This window comes from Zootoca vivipara, chromosome 13 (assembly GCF_965207765.1).
Source record: "Zootoca vivipara chromosome 13, rZooViv2.hap1.1, whole genome shotgun sequence".
NCBI classification, from domain to species: domain Eukaryota; kingdom Metazoa; phylum Chordata; class Lepidosauria; order Squamata; family Lacertidae; genus Zootoca; species Zootoca vivipara.
In genome coordinates this window covers 477,864-498,981 of record NC_142596.1, presented here as the reverse complement: position 1 = coordinate 498,981, position 21,118 = coordinate 477,864, and the positions used below count along the sequence as shown (strand labels likewise).

Below are 21,118 nucleotides of genomic sequence, written 5' to 3'. Positions count from 1 at the left end.
ATCACCGCACCGATTGCCCCCAATGGCGCCGATCGCCCAGCCCCCCAGGTGCATGGCATGTACGCCGCTCTGAGTGCCTGAGTGGCTAGCTCCGCCACTGGGTGGGTTACTGGATTAAAAGCAGGATTAAAAGAAGGCTTTTTCCAGCTGGAACTCACCGGAACTCAGTTCCAGCATCTCTCAGGTGGGCACCATTCCCCTTTGAGGAGAACAAGGGAGGCATTCAGGGTGAATTCTGGCATCTCTCTTTGTCGAGAAAAATAGCACTGAAAAGTGTGTACAGTACAGTTGCATAATTTAAGCCCTATTTGCACCATGCCACTTCAATTAGTCATGCCTTCCCCCCAAAATCCTGGGAGTTGTGATTTGTGACGGGTGCTGAGCATTGTTAGGAGACCTATGTCTCCTATTCTCAGAGTGGTTTAACAATCAGTCCCTCTTCCCCAGGGAACATTGGGAATTGCAGTTCCGTGAAGGGAATAGAGATTCTCCTAACAACTCTCAGCACCCTTAACAAACTAAAGCTCCCAGGATTCCTTTGCAGGGGGTGGAGCTGTGAGTGTGTCACCATAGCACTTTAAATGTATGGGGCAGTTGGGACCTGTTTGCCCCTCATTGACTTTGAGGCTGGAACACATCTAGCTTGTTATTTTTCTCAATTGGGATTGAAGCAGGTTTGGGGAGAAATCCAGTGTTTCATAAGAACTGACAGGATAGATAAGGATTGAGACTAATGCTGTGTGTACACCACTGGTGGGAACATGAGTGTGGCCCAGATTTTGGGGGGGGGGGCAGAACCGATGTGATTGGTCAGTTAGTTAAGTATTTCTATACCGTAGTTTTACTTGATCTAGGGTGGGTAGGACTCGTACCAATGAAGTTTCATGTGATGAGAAAGGAGATTCCGACTAAACCTCAGGAAGAACTTTTTGACAGTAAGAGCTGTTGGACAGTGGAACTGTCTCCTTTGGGAAGTTGTGGCCTCTCCTTCCTTGGAGGTTTTAAAGCAGAGGTTGGATGGCCACCTGCAGGGGGTTGGACTAGATGACCCTTGGGGTATCATCTGACTCTACAATTCTATGAGGCTATGATTCCTACTCCCTTGAGGCCCAGGGATAAGGGGAGTTGAAGCCCAGTGACATCCAGAGGGCTAGAGAGGTTCCCTTCCCCTTCCCCTTCCCCTTGCCCTTCCTTAATGTCATAGCGTCATAGAGATTTTAGAGTTGGAAGGGACCTTAAAGGTCAACAAGACTCCATGCAGGAATCTTTTCAGTGTAACATCCCAGGCCACATCCACACCATACATCTAAAAGCACATTTAACAGTAATGCCCCTTCTTAAAGAATCCTGGGAACTGGAGCTTCCCCACCACAGAGCAACAATTCCCAGCACCCATAGCAAGCTTACGGTACAGTGTCTGGGATTCCTTAAAGGTCTGGTGTGGGGGAGCCCCTGGCCTTGTTTAAACACACCCAGCAAAGGAGAGCCTTTCCAAAATGGCCCATTCTGTTGGGAAACAGCTTTGTTAGGAAGAGTCTCCTAATGTTTAGCCAAAATATGATTTCTTATTGTTCCCACCCTTTGGTTCTGGTTCTGCCCTCTGGAAGAACAAGCACAGGTCTGCTCCATCTTCTCTGGTGGCCTTTTGGCAGAAGGCAGCCATCATATTTCCCTTTAGCTTCTCTTCTCCAGGCCAAAACATGACTGGCTCCTTCATCTCTTCTTCATAGGACCTTTTGACCCAAGGAGGCCTTACCCACAGACCATGTCTGAAGCACAATTAAAGCATATGACTTCCCCAAAGAATCCTGGCAGCTGCAGTTTGTTATGGATGCTGGGAATCATAGCTCTATGAGGGGCGAACTACAATTCCCATGATTATTGGGGGGGGAAGTCGTGTACTTTAAATGGAGAGTATGGATGCAACCCTCAATCACACGACAGTTTTGTGGGGCAGCTTGTTCCTGTGTTACCCACTCAAGAAAACCCAGAAATTTTGTGATAAACCATATCCATAACTCGGTAGGGAACCACTGCAGGGCAGCCAAAATATAACTACAGCTTAATATAGACGCAAAGTTATGCCACTGCATTAAATGGTTAATAAAACATAATTAAATTTGACTCATAGGCTTAAAAGCACGAGGAAATTGTGCACTAAGCTATAGGTAGAATGTTATGGTGTCATAAAAAGTGAAAGGACTAGAAAGTTGAAACTGGAATATTCAAGGATGGGCCTGGAATAAGGTTACCAGACGCCCCCATTTCCCGGGGACAGTCCCTGGATTTACAAATCAGTCCCCATACAAAATCCATTGAAGTTGAAAAGTGTCCCCGGATGCATTGAAAAAAATCTGGTAACCTTAGCCTGGAGGGGAAAAGGTCTCTCTTCCAATGGAGTCCTAGAACAAAAAGTGGGGTCATGTGCCATTTGCCATGTTTGTTTCAGAACACGTGATTGGAGCAGAGAGGAGCAGATGGGGCTTGGGCAGCTGTTTATAATCCTTAGCTCCACCCCCCAAGGGGGCAGTTGAAGGAAGTGAAGGCACGGCTACCCCATACATCTGAAGCACTCTTATGCGATGCGACTTCCCTCCCATTCCCACTAAAGAATCCTGGGAAGTGTAGCTTGTGAAGTACAGTTCCTAGTACCCTGAACAAATGACAAACAATAGCTGTTTCAGAAGTGGTATCTCCGAGTACTTTAAATGTATTTAGTGGATGGGACCTAAGTGTGTGTGTGTGGGGGGGGGCAAGTTGTGCCTGATTAAATCAGTGAGAATAGGGCTAGCCCAAGATAATTTTATCCCTGGGGCATGAAGTGGTGTCCCTTCCATTCTACACACTGTTCAACTGGAGTAGCAATTAAATCTTAACACTGGGAGCAGGGGGCAGACCCACAGTGCTTGTTTAGCACTTCAGCAGTCATGCAGAATCCTGGGAGCTGTAGTTTGTTAAAGGTGCTGGGAAACGGAAGGCTGTGAGGTCAGCACCCTTCACAAACTACAGTTTCCAGGATTCTTTGGGGGAAGCCATGACTGCTCAAGCACTATAGGAGTGCTTTAAATGTATGGTGTGGGTATGACTTGGGAAAACACCCGTGTCTTCTGGCATAACTGAGGTTTAGGGACATGCCTGGCAAGCCTTATGGCACAGACTGCTCTGTCCTCCAACTCCTCGCCGCCACATCCTGCCTTCTATGATCTGCCACCTGAGTCAGGACCAACTCAGTCTGCCTTATGGTAGGCCTGGCTGCAGCTCAGAAGCTCAAGGCAGGGAGAAACAGGAAAGAAAGGGTGGCTGCTTGCCTTTCCTAGCAACCTGGTTTTCAAAACCATGTGGACTCTTGTCCCATGAAAGCTGATGCCATAGTAAATTTTTGCAACCATTCAGGTGTCACCAAACTTTCCCCTGTGCTGTTGCTGCTGCTTTGACTCTTAAACTACAGTGGAGTAGGAGAGAAAGTCACTTAGGGATATTCATTGTCTTGTCCCGTGGTTGTTCCCTGTTGTTGTTTTTTAATCACATGTATTTGGGGCGACAGCATCATCCCACCCCTACCTCTAGGGCTGCCCAGCCAGGATATCTCAGGCTAAACCTGAGACCTAGGGATGGCCCTGGTGGTGTTACACGTGCAGCCCAGTGCTCCCTCACACCACTGATCCCTGGAGATGGAGGTTGTACGTTGACAATAAAAATATTATTATTATTAATTGGGAGAGGCGAGGAGGGAGGAGAGGGGAGCAGACATCCCCAGACGGTCTGCAAAAATGTCCCACCAGTTTCTGCTGGGTTGAAGCTTGCAAGCTGCACACAAAGTCTTCTTAATAAATAACATTTTTTTTTCAAAAAGCACTCTCATCCCAGTTATTCTGTGACACCTTCACCCCCCTGAGAAAAACAGGATTCTGAAATCTGCATAAATTAGATAAATGTGTATGCTTTCTCTTGTTTTGCATAATTTATCTGGCAGCGCTTAGTATTCTGCATAATTTATTTGAGCTTCTGCTAGTCACGGGGAGAAGCTATGTGAGGACACTGAAGCTCCACCCATGAATCCTTGGAAACCGCAGTTGGTTCCTCTTTTGGGTTCTAAGATTTCCATATGCTTTCAAGCACATTGTTGCATTGATAAGAACTTTAAAATTGCTTTTAAAAAACAACAGAGGAAAGCTTTGATTGTCAAGAGGAGAAGCTGCAATTTTCTATTCTCCCTTGAAAAACGTACAGCTTTGTTAGGGTCTCCCTTATTTCATTCCAGGAGACTTCCCTGCCATTGAGCCAACATCTTTGAGGAAAACCAGGTCTGGAGAACCAGTAAAGAATTTGACCTGTGCAGGAAGGGCTTCCTTGAATCCCAGGGACTGTCTCATATATAAATCAGGCAATCAGGCAGAGGAGGAGAAAGAGGTGAGATAATCTTTAGGAAACCACGCAGCCCATGGCGCTCCACCTCAAGAGAGGCTATTTTGTCCCTCGCTCCAGTCCTCAGACCCAGTACTGACTGTTTTTTAAGGCTGTGTTGGGTGTCCTACAATATTGGAGCAGTTCTGGATCCTGCTGGCCTCCCGGCCCTATCCCCTTAGAGTTGGGTCCTGTTCCTTTGGCCTCCAGTGTGTTGACCGTTGTCAAAGGGATGCCTTGGTTAGGGTCAGTCTTCCGGAAAGTCTCCTGGTCTACCACTGTACCGTTCTTGTATTTGGGGGGTGTCCCTTGGACATTGTGCTTGCCAGTCTTGTTCCGTTTGTGGAGGTAGAACAGCAAGGGCAGGATCAAAGCCAGAAGCAGAAGGATGAGGCAGATGGGGAGAATGATGCTGAACATATTGGCTTCAATGAAACTAAGGAGTGTGCTCCTTTCCATAGGAAATGCGCTGGTAACTGTTATGTGCCCAGCCCATGCTGTTGGATGAACACGTGTCTCGCTGGAGTTATACTCAGTGTTTTCTGGCTCTGGGTGCCTAGTTGTCAACATCTGCGGAGAAGGGGTTATGCTTTGGCTTGTGGGGCTTTGGCCCCCCTCTTGGAAATCAGGCACTTTGAGCAGTTTCCCTCCATAGGGTGTTGAGGAATTGAAGACCTCGGTGATGTATGTCATTGATTCCACAGCAGGGGGCACCCCATCAGCCACCAACTCAAAGAGAAAGCTGTCCTGCTGGAGGTTTTCCTGAGAGTCTTCTCTTTCCCAGATCTCCACCCCAACTAGCCCTCCCTCAATATCCTGCTGGGTGAAGGCATCGGTGGAGACAGGCTGGTTCCTTTTGTCTCTCGAGAGTTTCACAAAATGGCTCCCTTGGGGTGCCCGGAGGATTTTGAAGGCTGGGACGCTCTTGGTCCTGCTGCCCAGCTCACTTGCATCAAGGATGTCAGTGTTGAGCTGGACAGTGGCTCCTCTTGGCCAAAGGATATCCTGCTGGGTTTTGACCAAGGCCTTGACCATGACATTCACAATGCCTGAAATGTTGACATCTCCTGCTGTGGCAAGGAACTGGAATTCATCTTTGGGGGAGATGAAGTCAGTGAAAGTAAACGCCACTTCTCCATTGTCCACTTGGCTCTGTGAAAAGTCCCTCACGGGCTTTTGGTTGACATTCACCTGACCAAACTGTGGGTCCCTGATGAGTCTATAGACAGCATTTTGCTGCTCTTGGCCTGAGGCCCCCAGAAGGTGCTTGCGAGACAGGAAGGCCATGTTGACACCCTGTGGTATCTCCAACGGGATCTGATTTGTTGCCCAGGTGGTTGCTGGAAGAACTATGATTTCCAAAGAAGTTAAGATGGGTGGACTGTGTCCATCGGAGATAGCAAGGTATAAGACTCCAGAAGAGTCTGTTCCATTGGCGATGAACCTCAAGTGCCCTGCGTTGATGTCTGCTTGAGTAAACTGGGTAATTGCCACCTGCATAGCATGGATATTGACTACAAAGCCACTAGAGAACCCTGAAAGGATCTTGTACTTGATTTCTTCAGGGAAACTGTCAGGATCCATGGTGTTCAGTTGTTCCTGAGAAAGCATTGCGGGGGAACCCTGGAGGACCTGCAGAACCTGGCCTTGGGTGAGCAACACAGGTGGCATTTCATTACTGTCACTCACTGTGATGTTGAACATCCCAGAAATGACAGGCTCCTCCACATTTTGTGGGGGCTGAATAGATCTTACTGTGCTGGGCCGGAGCCAGGCTTTAAAGCTGAAATGATCTCCCAGGGTGCTGGGTCCATGGTGGGCATATTCCAAGTCACCTGCAGCAAGATCAGACTGGAGGAAGTAGGGATGCTTTTTATCAACTGGTCCATCAGCAACGGACAGGGTCCCATGGCTAGGTAGCTCCGTCACCAGAAATATCACATCATACGATGCTCTTCTGGAGGCAGGTTCTTTAGCAAGAAGGTTAGAAGCATCCAGTAATGAGATGTTGACCACTGCACTTTGAGCTTCTGAAACAGTGAGGCCTGGGAGATAGTGGGAGGGGCAAAAATAATAATATGCATGATTACAGAAAGGTTGCAGGTCATCTGGAAAGAAAAATCAAGAGAGCAATAAGAACATCTGAAGTGGTTTGCTGGATCAGGCCAATGGCCCATCTAGTCCAGCATCCTGTTCTCACCATGTGGGCTATTGGGCTCCCTTCTGTTCTCTGAGAATTCAAAGGATTTATTTCTAGCAAATGTTCCCTCATCTCCCGAGATTTCACTAGAACCTAGTCATCTTTATGCTCAGGGACAACACAGCACATCCCTTTCCTAGGACAGAGCAAACTTTTCCATCACAACAGCTCTCTTTGCTGTGATATCTGGGCCATCTCTACAATTCAATGATTCTATGTGTGTTTTGGCATCTCAACTCTCCTTTTACCTTTGTTTCTCCACAGAGTGGAGCTGTGAGGACAGCTGATGTTGAAGGAGACCAACACATCAAGGACATACAGGTTTGAGATCATGGAGGGAGAAGAAATTCGGAAGTGGAAAGTGTCCCCAAGAATCCAGAAAGGTTCCTGTGGCATTTCATGCTGATAGGATATTACCCCAGCATCCACCTGATTGGATATGTGTAAGAAGGAAAGTGGGTTAGGCACTGTGTGAAAGCAAACCAATAATGTCTTTGTATTTATTTTGAAGAAGAATATACATTTTAATAACACACTGGGAAAAATGAAAACCTGAACCAAAACCAAAATAAAAATGCACACACACAAATTAAGTATTTGGGTGGTTTCAGTCACACTCCCTGCAAAACATTATTATTATTATTGGTGTTGTGGGGTAATACTGTAACATTTTATAAAAATATTTGTTTTATTAATAAATATCATGTTATTGTCCTTGAGGTCTTTCTAACCTTCCCTTAAAGGTAGGAGGTTAGTAAGAATTTCAAAGAGTAGGATCTCTTACTGGAGTCCTTTGGGATATGAAATAATTTTTTGCCACGTAATTGAAAATGAAGCGTTGTTTGTCCTCGAGTATACCTTGATTTTTGAGTTTTTTCTGCAGTAGCTGTGGACCAGTCAACCAATACTGTCCACGTGGACAATGGCCAGACTCTGTTTACTCAGTAAACACAGCTTTCTGTATTTCTATTCAAAATCAAGGTATGAGGGACATCAAGAAAGAAGCGGCCAAGACCTCTACCTCAGCTTGGGTGAAGTTCCTCAGCTGCCCTCTGTCCTCCCCCTTCTGGCTCTTCACCAATTTGCCAAAGCCTGGAGGCTGTTCTATGATGTAAGAGAGCGACTGGGCTTCTGCCTCGTCATTGGTCACTGCTTTCAGGTTCTGGCTCCTGATTGGCTGAAGAGAGCCTGGGAAAGAAATGGTTAGGAGGAGCTGAGCATCGGAAGGCCACCACCTTCAGGCCACAAGCTGTAAAAGCTGTAAAAGCTTCACCCACTTTCACTCCTAAAGAAACAAGGAAATTGTTCCCCCAAAGTTTTGAGGGGTTGTGTGATATTCTTTAGCATTGCTGGAGGTGGGACTCGAGGATCATTGGGGTCTGTTCCAACTGTACAATTCTATGATTCTGTATAAATTATGGAAATTTTACAGAAAAATGTATGCGCATTAAAATGCTGGTGAATTCTCACAATGACTTTTTAAAATGCAATCTGAGGTGGGGAAGTGGAGAGGTGAGCTTAAGTTTAGAAAAAATGAGAAACTGAGAGAAACCCAAATCAACAGATTAGCTCTATCCATGCTCCCATGTTATCTTCCTTGCAGATAACTTACCTGGACACACTATCAGATCTCTCTTGCTTTCCAGAGTGACAACCGGTTTCTTTTCGGCCCTCACAGCAAAGAAATGCCCGGGAGACATATTCTCCCCATCAGACAAGTCAAAGGAAAAGCCTCCATCCAGGGACCCTGTAGAATAAAACCCAGGATGTCAGGGTCTGGGAGAAGACATTCCTGCACTTGCTTACTTACTTGGTGATGGAGAGCTGCAGCACATACTTTGCCTTCAGAAAGTCTCAGGATTAGTCCCTGGCATCGCCAGGTAGTGGAGGAGAAGACTCCTCTCTGTAGGCCCAGAGAGCCAGTGCTAGCCAGTGTTGATAGTCCTGAGCTAAGATGGACCAACGGTCTGAGCTTCCAATGTCCCCATGCCCCAATTTCCCCACCCACCCAGCTTGCTTTCCCTCCTTCTGCTGGATACCTTCATGGACGAACTGAACAAGCTGGCTGTTGATCTGGGCCTGGGTGAACCGTTGGACCGAGGTGGTAGGCGATGGCTTCAACACAACCTTTCCATTGATAGGTGCCCTGATGGAATAAATGACTTCCTCTGGAGGGCTGTCTTCATCTTCACTGCTGAGGTGTTCAGGAGTTATCTCTGCTGTGCCACCTTCTTGCATCTGGTGGGAAGGGTCCATAAATCAATGGAATGGATTACCAAAGAGCCAGGCTCCCCATTGTGAGAACCTGTTCCGCATTCCACCACCACTAGAGGTGTGGTTGGTAGGGGTGCAGTAGCACAGGGGTTGTCATAAGAACATGATAACCTTCTGGATCAGGCCAAAAGCCCAGCTAGTCCACCATCCTGTTCTTACAGTGGCCAACCAGATGCCTGTGGGAAACCTGGAAGTAGGACCCGAGCACAAGGGCTCTCTCCCCACTTGTGGTTTCCAGCAACTGGCATTCAGATACCCTGCAAGTGTCCTGAAAAACAGGGACATCCTGTTTCCCCCCCATTTGGGGCACTGTGATCTCATGTGATTTTGTGCTGAGATCTCATCCAACCCAAAATGCTTTTGTTAAAGGCCATGATCTTGTGCAGCACTGCAAAAGGTGAGAGTACGGCCCTGAGAAAAGTACATCGGTTGAGCTCTGTGATCTTGTGCACAGGAGTATGGACAGGAAGATGCACATCCTGCTTTTTAGAGGCAGAGTAGCCCTTGATAGCCTTGTCCTCCATTAATTTGCTGGCCTATTTAGGCCCATTGGCCCATTTGGATTTTCAAGCAAGTGATGTGGAGACCATCCCCTCTGGTCACTTTTCTCAACCCTCTGCAAGATCCGCTGCCCCAGCTTCCCAGAGATAAAGAAAGAGAAAACACACACATTACTTCCCCAAAAGACTGGGGTAAAACACTGAATCCAGTATCCATGAGTCAGATCCTCCAGGGAAGCCAGGGAAGCATTGTCATCCTAAGGGACTCCCTCAGGCGAGGTGAAATGGAAAGTGCTGCTTTGTGCTCTGCCCCATGTACTACCGCTGACTTGGGGTGAGAGCTTGCAGAAATCAGGTGAGATTTCGCCCCAAACAGACGCGATATTTCCCAAAATTGGCACCAATGATGGAGGCAGTAGGGGGCAACTGTGGGTGTGCTGCTGGAGGGGACTTCTGCTGCCTGAAGCAGTGGCCTTCTCCTACCAAATGTCTGGGCCTGTGGTGGGCAGGGCATGAGGCAAAGGTGAGCAGGCAAAAGATGTAGCCCTTGCTTTGTGCATTTGGGTGCATTCTGGCCCCACAAAAGCCAGAGGTTTCAAGGACACATTTCTAGTCAGGAGGGGAGAGGGCTGCTCCTGTGCTCAAGGCCTGCTTGCGAGCTTCCCATGGGGGCATCTGGTGAGAACAGGAGGCCAGGCTAGATGGGCCATTGGACCATTGAGTGCTTGAGGAGGAAGCACCGAAAAGCCAGCAAGGGAAGGGAAGAATCCCAAGGGCCAGGCTGAGAGGCCTGGAAGGCCACATTTGACCCCAGGCCCGAGGCTCCCCACCTCTCCTCTTGGGCTTGCACTGAAGAGGCTTCTAGGCCTGCACTTGGACGTGGGGCTCACAGGCCACTTTGATCCCATTGTGCCTCTCTCTACAACAAAGCAGTGTTGCCTAGTGGCTATAGTGTTGGATTTGGACTGAGGAGATCTAGGTTCACAGCCCCGTTCAGCCAGAAAGCTCACTAGGTGATGCTGGGCCATTCTCCATTTCTTAGCTCAACCTAACTCACAGGGTTGGTCTGCAGTTAAGCTAGGAAAGTGAGGAATAAGAGCATTGTCTTGGACTCATTAGAGCAAGCATAGGCAGTCCTTTCCCTTTCCCCCCGAGAGCCACATGCAGTGTGGTTGGGGGCTTCATGGCACTGGAGGTACCCTGTTTCTCATATTTTAAGACATACCCATAAAATAAGCCGTAGCAGGATTTTAAAGCATTCAAGGAATATAAGCCATACCCCTAAAATAAGACATAGTGATAGGTGCAGCTGCAATGCTGGCCGCGGCAGGAGGAGGAGGAGGAAAAAAGATAAGACATCCCCTGAAAATAAGCCATAGTGGTTTTTTTGAGGAAAAATAAATATAAGACGGTGTCTTATTTTTGGAGAAACACGGTAGTTGGTGGTGGGTGGGACCTGAGGTGAAGGCCAACAACAGAGTCACACATACACAGTCATTCTCTCTCTCTCTCTCTCTCTCTCTCTCTCTCTCTCTCTCTCACACACACACACACACACACACACACACACACTCTCCTTTGAAGAAAAACACACGTGTACTAGGCCACTTGTATGGGTTGCATTGCTGAGGGTTGTGCCTGTTGTGGCAATTTTAAAGTGCTGTGCTAGATGCTGTATGATATCTTTAATTATATCTTTAATCCTCTTCATGGATCACTGCCTTGTCGTGGCGAAGGGGCTTGAATAACTCAGAGAAGCTATGAGCTATGCCATGCAGGGCCACCCAAGATGGACAGGTCATAGTGGAGAGTTTTGACTAAACGTGATCCACCTGGAGAAGGAACTGGCAAGCCACTCCAGTATCCCTGCCAAGAAAACTCCATGGACAAAGACAACAGGCATATAAAAGTTATGACGATGAGCCCCTCAGGTTGGAAGGCGTCCAACATGCTACTGAGGAAGAGTGGAGGACAAGTACAAGTAGATTCAGAGCTGATGAAGCGGCTGGGCCAAAGCCGAAAGGTCGCTCAGTTGCGCATATGCCTGGAAGCGAAAGGAAAGTCCAATGCTGCAAAGAAAAATATTGCATAGGAACCTGGAACGTAAGAACCATGAGTGGAGGTAAGCTGGATGTGGTCAAAAATGAGATGACAAGAATAAATATTGACATCCTGGGCATCAGTGAACTAAAATGGAAGGGAATGGGTGAATTCAGTTCGGGTGACTATCATATCTACTACTGTGGGCAAGAATCCCGTAGAAGAAATAGAGTGGCCCTCATAGTCAACAAAAGAGTGGCAAAAGCTGTACTGGGATGCAATCTCAAAAATGACAGAATGATCTCGATACGAATCCAAGGCAGACCTTTTAACATCACAGTAATCCAAGTTTATGCACCAACTACCGGTGCTGAAGAAACTGAAATTGACCAGTTCTATGAAGACTTACAACACCTTCTAGAAATGACACCAAAGAAGGATGTTCTTCTCATTACAGGGGATTGGAATGCTAAAGTAGGGAATCAAGAGATAAAAGGAACAACTGGCAAGTTTGGCCTTGGAGTTCAAAAATGATGCTGTTAAGGTGCTACACTCAATATGCCAGCAAGTTTGGAAAACTCAGCAATGGCCAGAGGATTGGAGAAGATCAGTTTACATCCCAATCCCAAAGAAGGGCAGCGCCAAAGAATGCTCCAACTACCGCACAATTGCACTCATTTCACACGCTAGCAAGGTTATGCTTAAAATTCTACAAGGCAGGCTTAGGCAGTATGTGGACCGAGAACTCCCAGAAGTGCAAGCTGGATTTCGAAAGGGCAGAGGAACCAGAGACCAAATAGCAAACATGCGCTGGATTATGGAGAAAGCTAGAGAGTTCCAGAAAAACGTCTACTTCTGCTTCATTGACTATGCAAAAGCCTTTGACTGTGTCGACCACAACAAAGTATGGCAAGTTCTTAAAGATCACCTCATCTGTCTCCTGATCACCTCATCTGTCTCCTGAGAAATCTCTATGTGGGACAAGAAGCTACAGTCAGAACTGGATATGGAACAACTGATTGGTTCAAAATTGAGAAAGGAGTACGACAAGGTTGTATATTGTCTCCCTGCTTATTTAACTTATATGCAGAATTCATCATGCGAAAGGCTGGACTGGATGAATCCCAAGCCGGAATTAAGATTGTCGGAAGAAATATCAACAACCTCAGATATGCAGATGACACAACCTTGATGGCAGAAAGTGAGGAGGAATTAAAGAACCTTTTAATGAGGGTGAAAGAGGAGAGCGCAAAATATGGTCTGAAGTTCAACATAAAAAAAACCAAGAGAGATTTTACTTTCTTGGGCTCCTTGATCACTGCAGATGGTGACAGCAGTCACGAAATTAAAAGATTCCTGCTTCTTGGGAGAAAAGCAATGACAAACCTAGACAGCATCTTAAAAAGCAGAGACATCACCTAGCCGACAAAAGTCTCTATTGTTAAAGCTATGGTTTTCCCAGTAGTGATGTATGGAAGTGAGAGCTGCACCATCAAGAAGGCTGATCGCCGAAGAATTGATGCTTTTGAATTATGGTGCTGGAGGAGACTCTTGAGAGTCCCATGGACTGCAAGAAGATCAAACCTATCCATTCTTAAGGAAATCAGCCCTGAGTGCTCACTGGAAGGACAGATTGTGAAGCTGTGGCTCCAAGACTTTGGCCACCTCATGAGAAGAGAAGACTCCCTGGAAAAGACTCTAATGTTGGGAAAGATTGAGGGCACAAGGAGAAGGGGACGACAGAGGACGAGATGGTTGGACAGTGTTCTCGAAGCTACGAACATGAGTCTGACCAAACTGTGGGAGGCAGTGGAATACAGGAGTGCCTGGAGTGCTCTGGTCCATGGGGTCACGAAGAGTCGGACACGACTAAACGACTAAACAACAACAACAACATATTTAATTATATTTTTATTGCTTCTTTTGTTTCTTGTATTTTATTGAATTACAATTTGCATTCCATGCAATTCAAATTTTCATGAAATAAAATACAACATAAGAAGCAATAAGAATAAAAATGGAGATCCACATGACTGTTCCATGCCGACGTGGCCTGGACAACTGGTGGCCCACAGGCTGCAGTTTGGGATCCACTGCCTCAGGACAAAAATGTAATAAAATGTTGCCACTGATTTAAAAAAAGCACAGGGAATTCCCACATGTGTCACCCCAAACACATTTCGTTTTCCTGACCTTAAGAAAGAATCCCAGCCAAAGAATGAATCTTGAATGAATCTTGAATGCCTACAGGACCTTGAACACATTAAATGATAAAAACAAAAAGCCCTGGCCCTAAAATGCTCCTGATTAGCATCTGTTAAACAACGAGATCATCTGCAATGAGAACATCAGTTTGGTCTGTCACTTTGGATTTGTTCTTTCTTCATATTACTTCCACCTCCCCGCATGGTTCTGTTTCCACAGCCTCCCCCCCCCCCATGACAGGCCCACCTGGGATTCTGCCTTTGTGCCCCCCCCCTGCCCAGAGACACAATTCTCCCTATCTTTCTGCTGGCCTCAACTGACTTGTCCCACAACACTCAGCCTGTGGGTGCCAATCACCCAGCGCCCCCTGCAGGAAACATCCAATTGTGGAGACTGTTTTTTATTTTTGGAATCTGCTTGGAGCTGAACACCCTGGAGAGAGTTTTTCTGTATGAACAAACTCCACTCAGTCCTGCTGTGATGCTCGCTAATGCACAGAGCTGCGGCACATCTCTCTCTCTCGCATTCCGTGCAGCCTTTTTCCTTCTGCTTGGGGTAGTATCTAAATGTGTGCCAAGGCAATAAGGAGTTTGCTGGAGCTATGATGACTTTTGATACCAACTTATGCATTATTTTAATGTGCCCCCCACTAGCTTGAAACAATTCCATGGAATTTTTTTGCAACAAATCCTCTATCTTGCCTATTCTTTTTTTATACTGTATAGTTTAAAAAGCCTGTAGTTTCTAACAAGCAGACCCTGAATACTGGAAAGACTGCCTCCTTCCCTAGATACCCTTTGGATGAAGAGATCAGGGGAGGGGGGCATTTTGGCAGTTCCTCTGTCCTCAGAGACTTGGGACAGGGCCTTCTCTGGGGTGGCCCCTGAGAAGTGCACCTGGCCCCTTCGGTACAAAGCTTCTGGCAAATGCTGAATATGCAGCTCATTCCTTTGCCTTCTCACACTTGAGTTGATTGTTTTAGGACCCCCCCCCCCTTATTTTTATGATTGGAAGTTTCTTTAAACAGTTTTAAATAATAAACTATTTGAATGTTGTCACCTGTCCTGGGTCTTTAGGGTGAAGGGTGGGTAATAAATCAGTGCATCATTCTACATTCCCTCTTGGTCATTTTTCTGAATCACAGGGCAAGAGATAAAGTTCTTGTCAATGGCCACCCTTACTTATGATTGCCTGAAATTGCTTTGAAATATGTAGGTTGCTTTATTTACCAGTATTTTATCATATGCAGCTTGTTTTATTTCCTATTAAATCTCTCATCATGCCATTAAGCTCTGTTCAATTAAAACAGCACACGGGTGATTAATTTCAGTTACAGCCCTGAGTCTCTGGTTAAGCTTGACTCCCCGTTCCACTGGGTTGCTGCTGAGAAAATGTTCCTTCACTGGAGGATTTTAAACCAAGCTTGGATGACCACCTGCCAGGAATTTGTGAGCTGTGGTTCATGCATTGCAGGGGGTTGGACTAGATGACCCCGGGGTCCTCTTCCAGCTCCACAGTTCTATGATATTGGAACCTTGAACCTTGGCTCCAATGAGTGCATTGCTCATATTTGGCAGGATGTCCACTGGCCTTGATCACATCTCCAAATTAACAAGCCTGAAACCTGGAAAGCAAGTGAATGATTTGGCCTCCAGGCACTTAACTTCTAGGAGCCGTGAAGGAGGACAACAGTTGTACTTCACGCTAACATTTTAACAAAGCATCTCAAAAGGAAAACTTGGACACAAAACAAAGAAAGTGATTTAGAACAGGTATCAGTAAGCTCACTGGAAGGACAGATCCTGAAGCTGAGGCTCCAATACTTTGGCCACCTCATGAGAAGAGCAGACTCCCTGGAAAAGACCCTGATGTTGGGAAAGATGGAGGGCACTAGGAGAAGGGGACGACAGAGGACGAGATGGTTGGACAGTTTTCTTGAAGCTACAAACATGAGTCTGGCCAAACTGCGGGAGGCAGTGGAAGACAGGAGTGCCTGGCGTGCTCTGGTCCAGGGGGTCACGAAGAGTCGGACACGACTAAACAACTAAACAACAACAACATCAGTAAGCCAGGGCTGCTCTTGGTCACAAGAAACAGAACATATTTTTGTGGGTTTGTGGGGCTCCGTCTGGGATCCTGTACCCAGTGAGGGTTAGAATCCCATAGAGGATTCTATGGCTGAACTAGTCAGATAAGTTTCTTTGACCTTACATGGCCACTTAAAGTGTCCTCATCAGCCAGGACTGGCCCACCCATGAAGCAAGGTGAGACAGCCAGCTCAGGTGGCAGGATCCACAGAGGCACCATATCCCCTGTAGATCTCTATCCTCCCCTGCCTGCTCTCTGCCCCCCCCCCCCCTGTGCCGGAGCATGAAGCTCCACCACTGCCATAAGGCAAAGACAAGAGTCTGCTGCACAAATTCACCCACATATGGACCACAGAGAGGTATTTCCCTGCCTTTCACCCATCAAACCAAATCCTTTAGTGTCAAGAGAAAATAAAAGCAACATCTCTGCAAAGGCATTGAATCTGCAAGGGGAGCTCAGCTCAGGAGCCTGCAACTCCCCACTGAGCCCCAGGTCTCCAACAAAGGAAAACAGGGAAATGTCAATATCAAATGTTGCAATTCATTGATAAATATACTGGCTCAATGGAAAAACTTTAGAAATGCATAAGAAATCACTTGTTGTATCAATCTTCTCAGTTCCAATGGCATTTAGGACCCAGGGAAGTGAGGTATAAGGGGAGGTGTGAGTGGGCTCACCATAATATCCTGCCCCAAGAGTTTCGGACAGATAACAACCTCAATCACAATGCCTACCTGCCCCATAGTGGGATGAAGCTTGGCCAGGGAACTGTCAATACTTTCCTTTGTACTGTGATGGAATAAGTGTGAAAGACTATATTTGAGTGACAGGGGCAGGACTGGGTGTCAGGTTCTACCTGAGACCCCACCTTTTCTGTGACATATCTTTGATGTCTTGATGATGCATCCTGAGATGTATTATGGGAAACTTTAAAATACGGATGTAACCATTGTTCGGGGCTTCTGGCTGCTTTGTTACATTACAGACTAGTTATACTTCTCTAGAGTCAAGAACTTTCCACCATCAGTGGAAAAGTCCCCACTGGTTCAGGCGCTTTGCTGGATTGTGGTGGTTGCTGTATTACATAAAAGTGCACGTCTTTCACAACCTGCCCTTGCAAGCTGGAAGCCATAGCATGGATGTATGCTGCCATCCTGTGGCAACGTTGAAGCACGGCAAGTCAAGAGACGGAAAAACAGATGGTGTTTGCGGCATCCAAGGAAAGAATGCTAAAGGGCTGTCTCCTCCCCTGATGCACCTCCCCACCACCAAGTGCCCACCCAATGCCTTGCTTGGTGTCAAGGTCTCATGGGAAAACTGCAGCCCCACCCTTTCCTCTTCCCTGCCACAGCCAGCAACTAACTTGCTTTAGCAGCTAGATCTCAGAGCTGAGATTCATACAGACACCTGCTTTCAGACTCTATTTCTCTGCTAATGCTGATAACGGAGGTCAGATTCTGGTGCCTGGGAGGGTGGGGAACCTGTAGCTCTTCAGGCATTGATTAACTACAACTCCCATCATCCCTCACCACTGGCCACACTGGGCAAGCAGCTGAACACAACAACATCTGGAGACTATCATGTTTATAATTGCACTGGGACCCCACATTTCCTCCAATGAGCTGAAAGTGGCAACCACAGCTCCCCCCCCATATTAATTTCACAACAATCCTGTGAGGTAGGTAAGGCCATTGTTGACTGGCTCAAGGCCACCCAATTAACTTCCCAGGCTGCAGGCCCACAATCTAACCAATGCTGGCTCTCACTATACACAGTAGGGAGTGATCCAAAGCAGGCATCCCCAAATTTGGCCCTCCAGATATTTTGGACTACAGTTCCCATCTTCCCCGACCACTGGTCCTGTTAGCTAGGGATCATGGGAGTTGTGGGCCAAAACATCTGGAGAGCCGCAGTTTGGGGATGCCTGATCAAAATCTAACTTGAAAGGCTTAGGGTTGTGGGATCAGGAATGATCCAATATCTTTTGCTGCCTGTGGTAAAGGACAAGATGGGGCCACCCCTGCCATCCCATAGACCAGGGATGTCAAACTCAAATTCATCGGGGGCCGCATCAGCAGTTTGGTCACCCTCAAAGGGCCGGTTGTGTCTGTAGGACTATGCGTCCACTCTTTATTATCATAAATTATTGTCACTGCATTCAATTATTACTGTTTTTTGTAATAATGTAAGCTCATTCCCGCCCCCACGCGGATCACATTCCTGCGTCGTGGCGCGTGTGTGGGAGGGGATGTAAACGAGGGAAATTTGAACAAAAGGTGGGGATCAACAGCTTCGGGGGGTGGCTCAACTAAACCTTCGGCAGGAAGGAGAAAGCCACTGCTGGGATTAAAAACCTGCAGATGGAAAGAGGGCTTCCCTCTCCCGCCCTGCGCACACCCAAACCACACGCAGGATGCCACACGCTGCAACCCACCCCATGCTTTGGAGAGGGGCAGGAACATGCGGTGCAGCGCCAGCTCCCTGCTTTGCTTTTGCATCCTCCCTCCTCAGCGCCAGAGTCCCTTCCCCTCGCGCTGAGGGAGGGCAGCGGATTTCCCGAGGAGGAAGGCGGCGGCAGCCCCAGCGGACGTGCATCTTCGCCTCAGAGCTGCTCTTCCCCCCACCCGCACTGTTGTCGTCTTCGCCGCCGCCTCTCCCTACTGGGACTGCAGGCAGAGGAGGCTTGAAAACCTCCCCCCCCAAAAAAATTCCCCTCCCACCTACTCAAACCGCGAGGCGACTCCATCTGGAGCCCTACATCACGAGGGGCTGAGAGGAGGCGGCGGCAGAGCGGGAAGAGCAGGAACCCGTGCCGCCGCCGCCGCCTCCCTCCCGGCCGCCCCCCCGGGGAGCAGCTCCGCCGGAACTGAGAAGCCAAAGGGCGGCTCGGGGGTGGGGGGGGCAGAGCAAAAGCCAGGCACCCTCCCAAGTGTCTATGAGGAGAAAACGGGGGAAGAGGGAAGAGAAACCCGGCTCCATCAAGAGAGCGGCTGTTGCGCTTCGCCTACTTCCCCCTCAGGCTCACTCTGCGTCCCTTTCGCCCGCTCGCTTGCCCACCTCCCGGATGCAGCCGAGGAGAGGAAGGGAAGCGGCGGGCGGCGGCTCCCCAGTGCCGCCTCACTCGCTCTCAGAGACAACAGCAAAGCCCGCCAAAAAAAAAAATCCAGCGCTGCTCCGTCCCGGCACCAACTTTGCCGGTGGCGCCTGTAGGGCTTTCCTACCTCCTCGGCGGGCTTCCTCCTCCTCCTCCTGCATCTCACTTCCCCGTCTGGCCGCTGTGCCACCGCCTCCCTCAGCCTCATTTGAAATTGAAATTCACTGGCCAAGGCCGTCAGCGCGGCTCCAGCGCCCCGGCCTCCGCCTGCAGCCCCGCCCCCGGTTTTGACCCTCGGCCAATCGCAGGCTCCAGAACTACTGCCAGTGGCTAATGGCGGCGGCTACGCGGGCCACATGACGAGGTCTGGCGGGCCGGATTAGGCCCCCGGGCCTTGTGTTTGACACCCGTGCCATAGACAGAATCTGACGCTGCAATCCCAGTGACTGGATAACATCCTTCAGTTCCCTGGGGGCAGCAGGCTAATGAGAGGCATAGATTATGCCACATGGCATGCACAGGAGATAGAAGCAAAACAGCAGCCAGTAGGCCTTATCCTTATTGTTGCAACAAGATTTCCCACTACCACAAAGTCAAACAGCCAGAAGCCCCAAACAATGGTTACATCAGTATTTTAAAGTTTCCCATAATACATCTCAGGATGCATCATCAAGACATCATAGATATGTCACAGAAAAGGTGGGGTCTCAGGTACCCCCGGGGTTGATGGGCATTGCCATTCAAATGGTGTGCATGCACTGTGTCTTGTAATCATTTTGCGGGGCGGGGCTTACCCCCCCCATATTTTATTCAACTTGGCCAGCCAGTTAACTACTTCCATTCACATGTCAGAGGTTTCCATAGTAACAAATGGGTGGGCCTCACCCTGGAGAACAAGGGGGAGCACTGTGTGTGGATGAGTTTTGGGTGATGCTGGAAGCTGGAGACACAGAGAAGTGTATCTCTTCTGTGAGTTGGGACTTCGCTGGAAACCTAATGGGGAGGCAAGATCTGTTGGGGTGTCAATGCTGTAAGCCTCTCCATATATCCTAAAGACACCACAGTCTCCATTGGCCTTCATTCCAAGGAAACCAAACCCAAAGTGATCACAGGCACCCCTGATGTCTCTTGCTGCTCAGAGACTGGGGCGATGCAACCATATCTCTCTGTGTGCTATCACAGCTGATTGGATTTACCTTTACTGTTCCCCTCCACCAGCTGCCAACATTTCCAGTTATCAGCTGCAACCTGGCTGAGATTTCTGTTCAGCTCCTCATCCCAGCATCCTCAAAGACCCCATTCCACCCCTTACCTGCAGTCCCATGTTGACCATCAGCACCGGAGCCTCGTCATTGCTTGGGAGAATGTCAATGTAGACCGTCCTGGGTTGGCTCTCTTGGTTGTGCTTGGAGATGTTGGCGACCACTGTGAATCTGTCAACCAAAGACTCACTGCCGTCATGCATGTATTGGACAAGCTGATGCTCCACCTGAATGCAAAGAGGACACAGACATTTGTCTGCAACAGGTCCCAGGTTCTATTCTCAGTATCATAGAATCAAAGAATTGTAGAGTTGGATGGTCCCCCCCCCCACTAGTCATCTAGTGCAACCCCCTGCAATGCAGGAATTGCAGCTGAAGAATCCCTGAGGGATGACCACCTGACCTGTCTTTAAAATCCTCCAAGGAAGGAGAGCCCACCACTTTCTGAGATGGGCCCTTTTGCTATCAAAGAGCTCTGACAGACAGAAAGTTCTTCCTGGTGTTTAGCTGGAATCTCCTTTCTTGTAACTTGAAGCCATTGGTTTGGGTGTCTCCAGGGCGCACTGGAAAAGACCCTTGGCTGCAACCCTGGAGAGCCATGGCTGGTTAGTGTGGGGAGGACAGAAGAGCCACAGCTCAGTGGCAGAGGACCTGCTTGGCATGCAGAAGGTCTGAAGTTCAGATCCTGGCATCTCCAGGCAGTCCTTCCCTTTTGCCACTCTCTTTCTAGGAGCACATCCATGCTTAAAAACTCAGCGTCCAAGCTTTTTGTTTTCCTAAGCCCCAGAGGTCTAGACTTCAGGAGGAATAGGTGGACAGGGATTTTTTATTCCTAATTGGCTAACAATAGCAAAAACTAAAAAGCATTCCTCCCTACATTAAGTCACTAAAAGTTATGGGGGGGGGAACCAGGGGTGGCTATTTGCTTGAAGGGATTGTGAATTCAGTTTTGGTACTGATCAAAAGTCCTGAGCTTTTCAGAGACAACCTGTTCTCCAATTCTTAGCCTAGGTCCATGCTTCTGAGCCACTATTTTCTACCATGCTCTGGC

General features: G+C 48.1%; 2 protein-coding genes across 3 annotated transcripts in view; one reads left to right on the top strand and one right to left on the bottom strand.

Annotated features, from left to right (window-relative positions):
- The window catches only part of SNX33 (sorting nexin 33), an 83,660-nt gene extending 75,587 nt beyond the window's left edge, over nt 1-8,073 (top strand). The window contains exons 2-3 of one of the 2 annotated variants that reach the window (XM_088657153.1): nt 5,970-6,055; nt 6,869-8,073. In XM_088657153.1, coding sequence (XP_088513279.1) covers nt 5,970-6,007 — 38 coding nt within the window. In that variant the 3' untranslated portion in view covers nt 6,008-6,055; nt 6,869-8,073. The remainder of the gene's footprint in view (nt 1-5,969; nt 6,056-6,868) is intronic. The other variant, XM_035138152.3, reaches the window with a different exon arrangement.
- CSPG4 (chondroitin sulfate proteoglycan 4) overlaps nt 3,977-21,118 on the bottom strand; it is a 102,526-nt gene continuing 85,384 nt past the window's right edge. Inside the window, exons 5-10 of the mRNA XM_035138148.3 lie at nt 20,118-20,294; nt 8,644-8,842; nt 8,217-8,351; nt 7,626-7,792; nt 6,853-7,033; nt 3,977-6,449 (exon numbers count right to left, since the gene is read on the bottom strand). Of these exons, the coding sequence (XP_034994039.3) occupies nt 4,489-6,449; nt 6,853-7,033; nt 7,626-7,792; nt 8,217-8,351; nt 8,644-8,842; nt 20,118-20,294 (2,820 nt within the window). The 3' untranslated portion in view covers nt 3,977-4,488. The remainder of the gene's footprint in view (nt 6,450-6,852; nt 7,034-7,625; nt 7,793-8,216; nt 8,352-8,643; nt 8,843-20,117; nt 20,295-21,118) is intronic.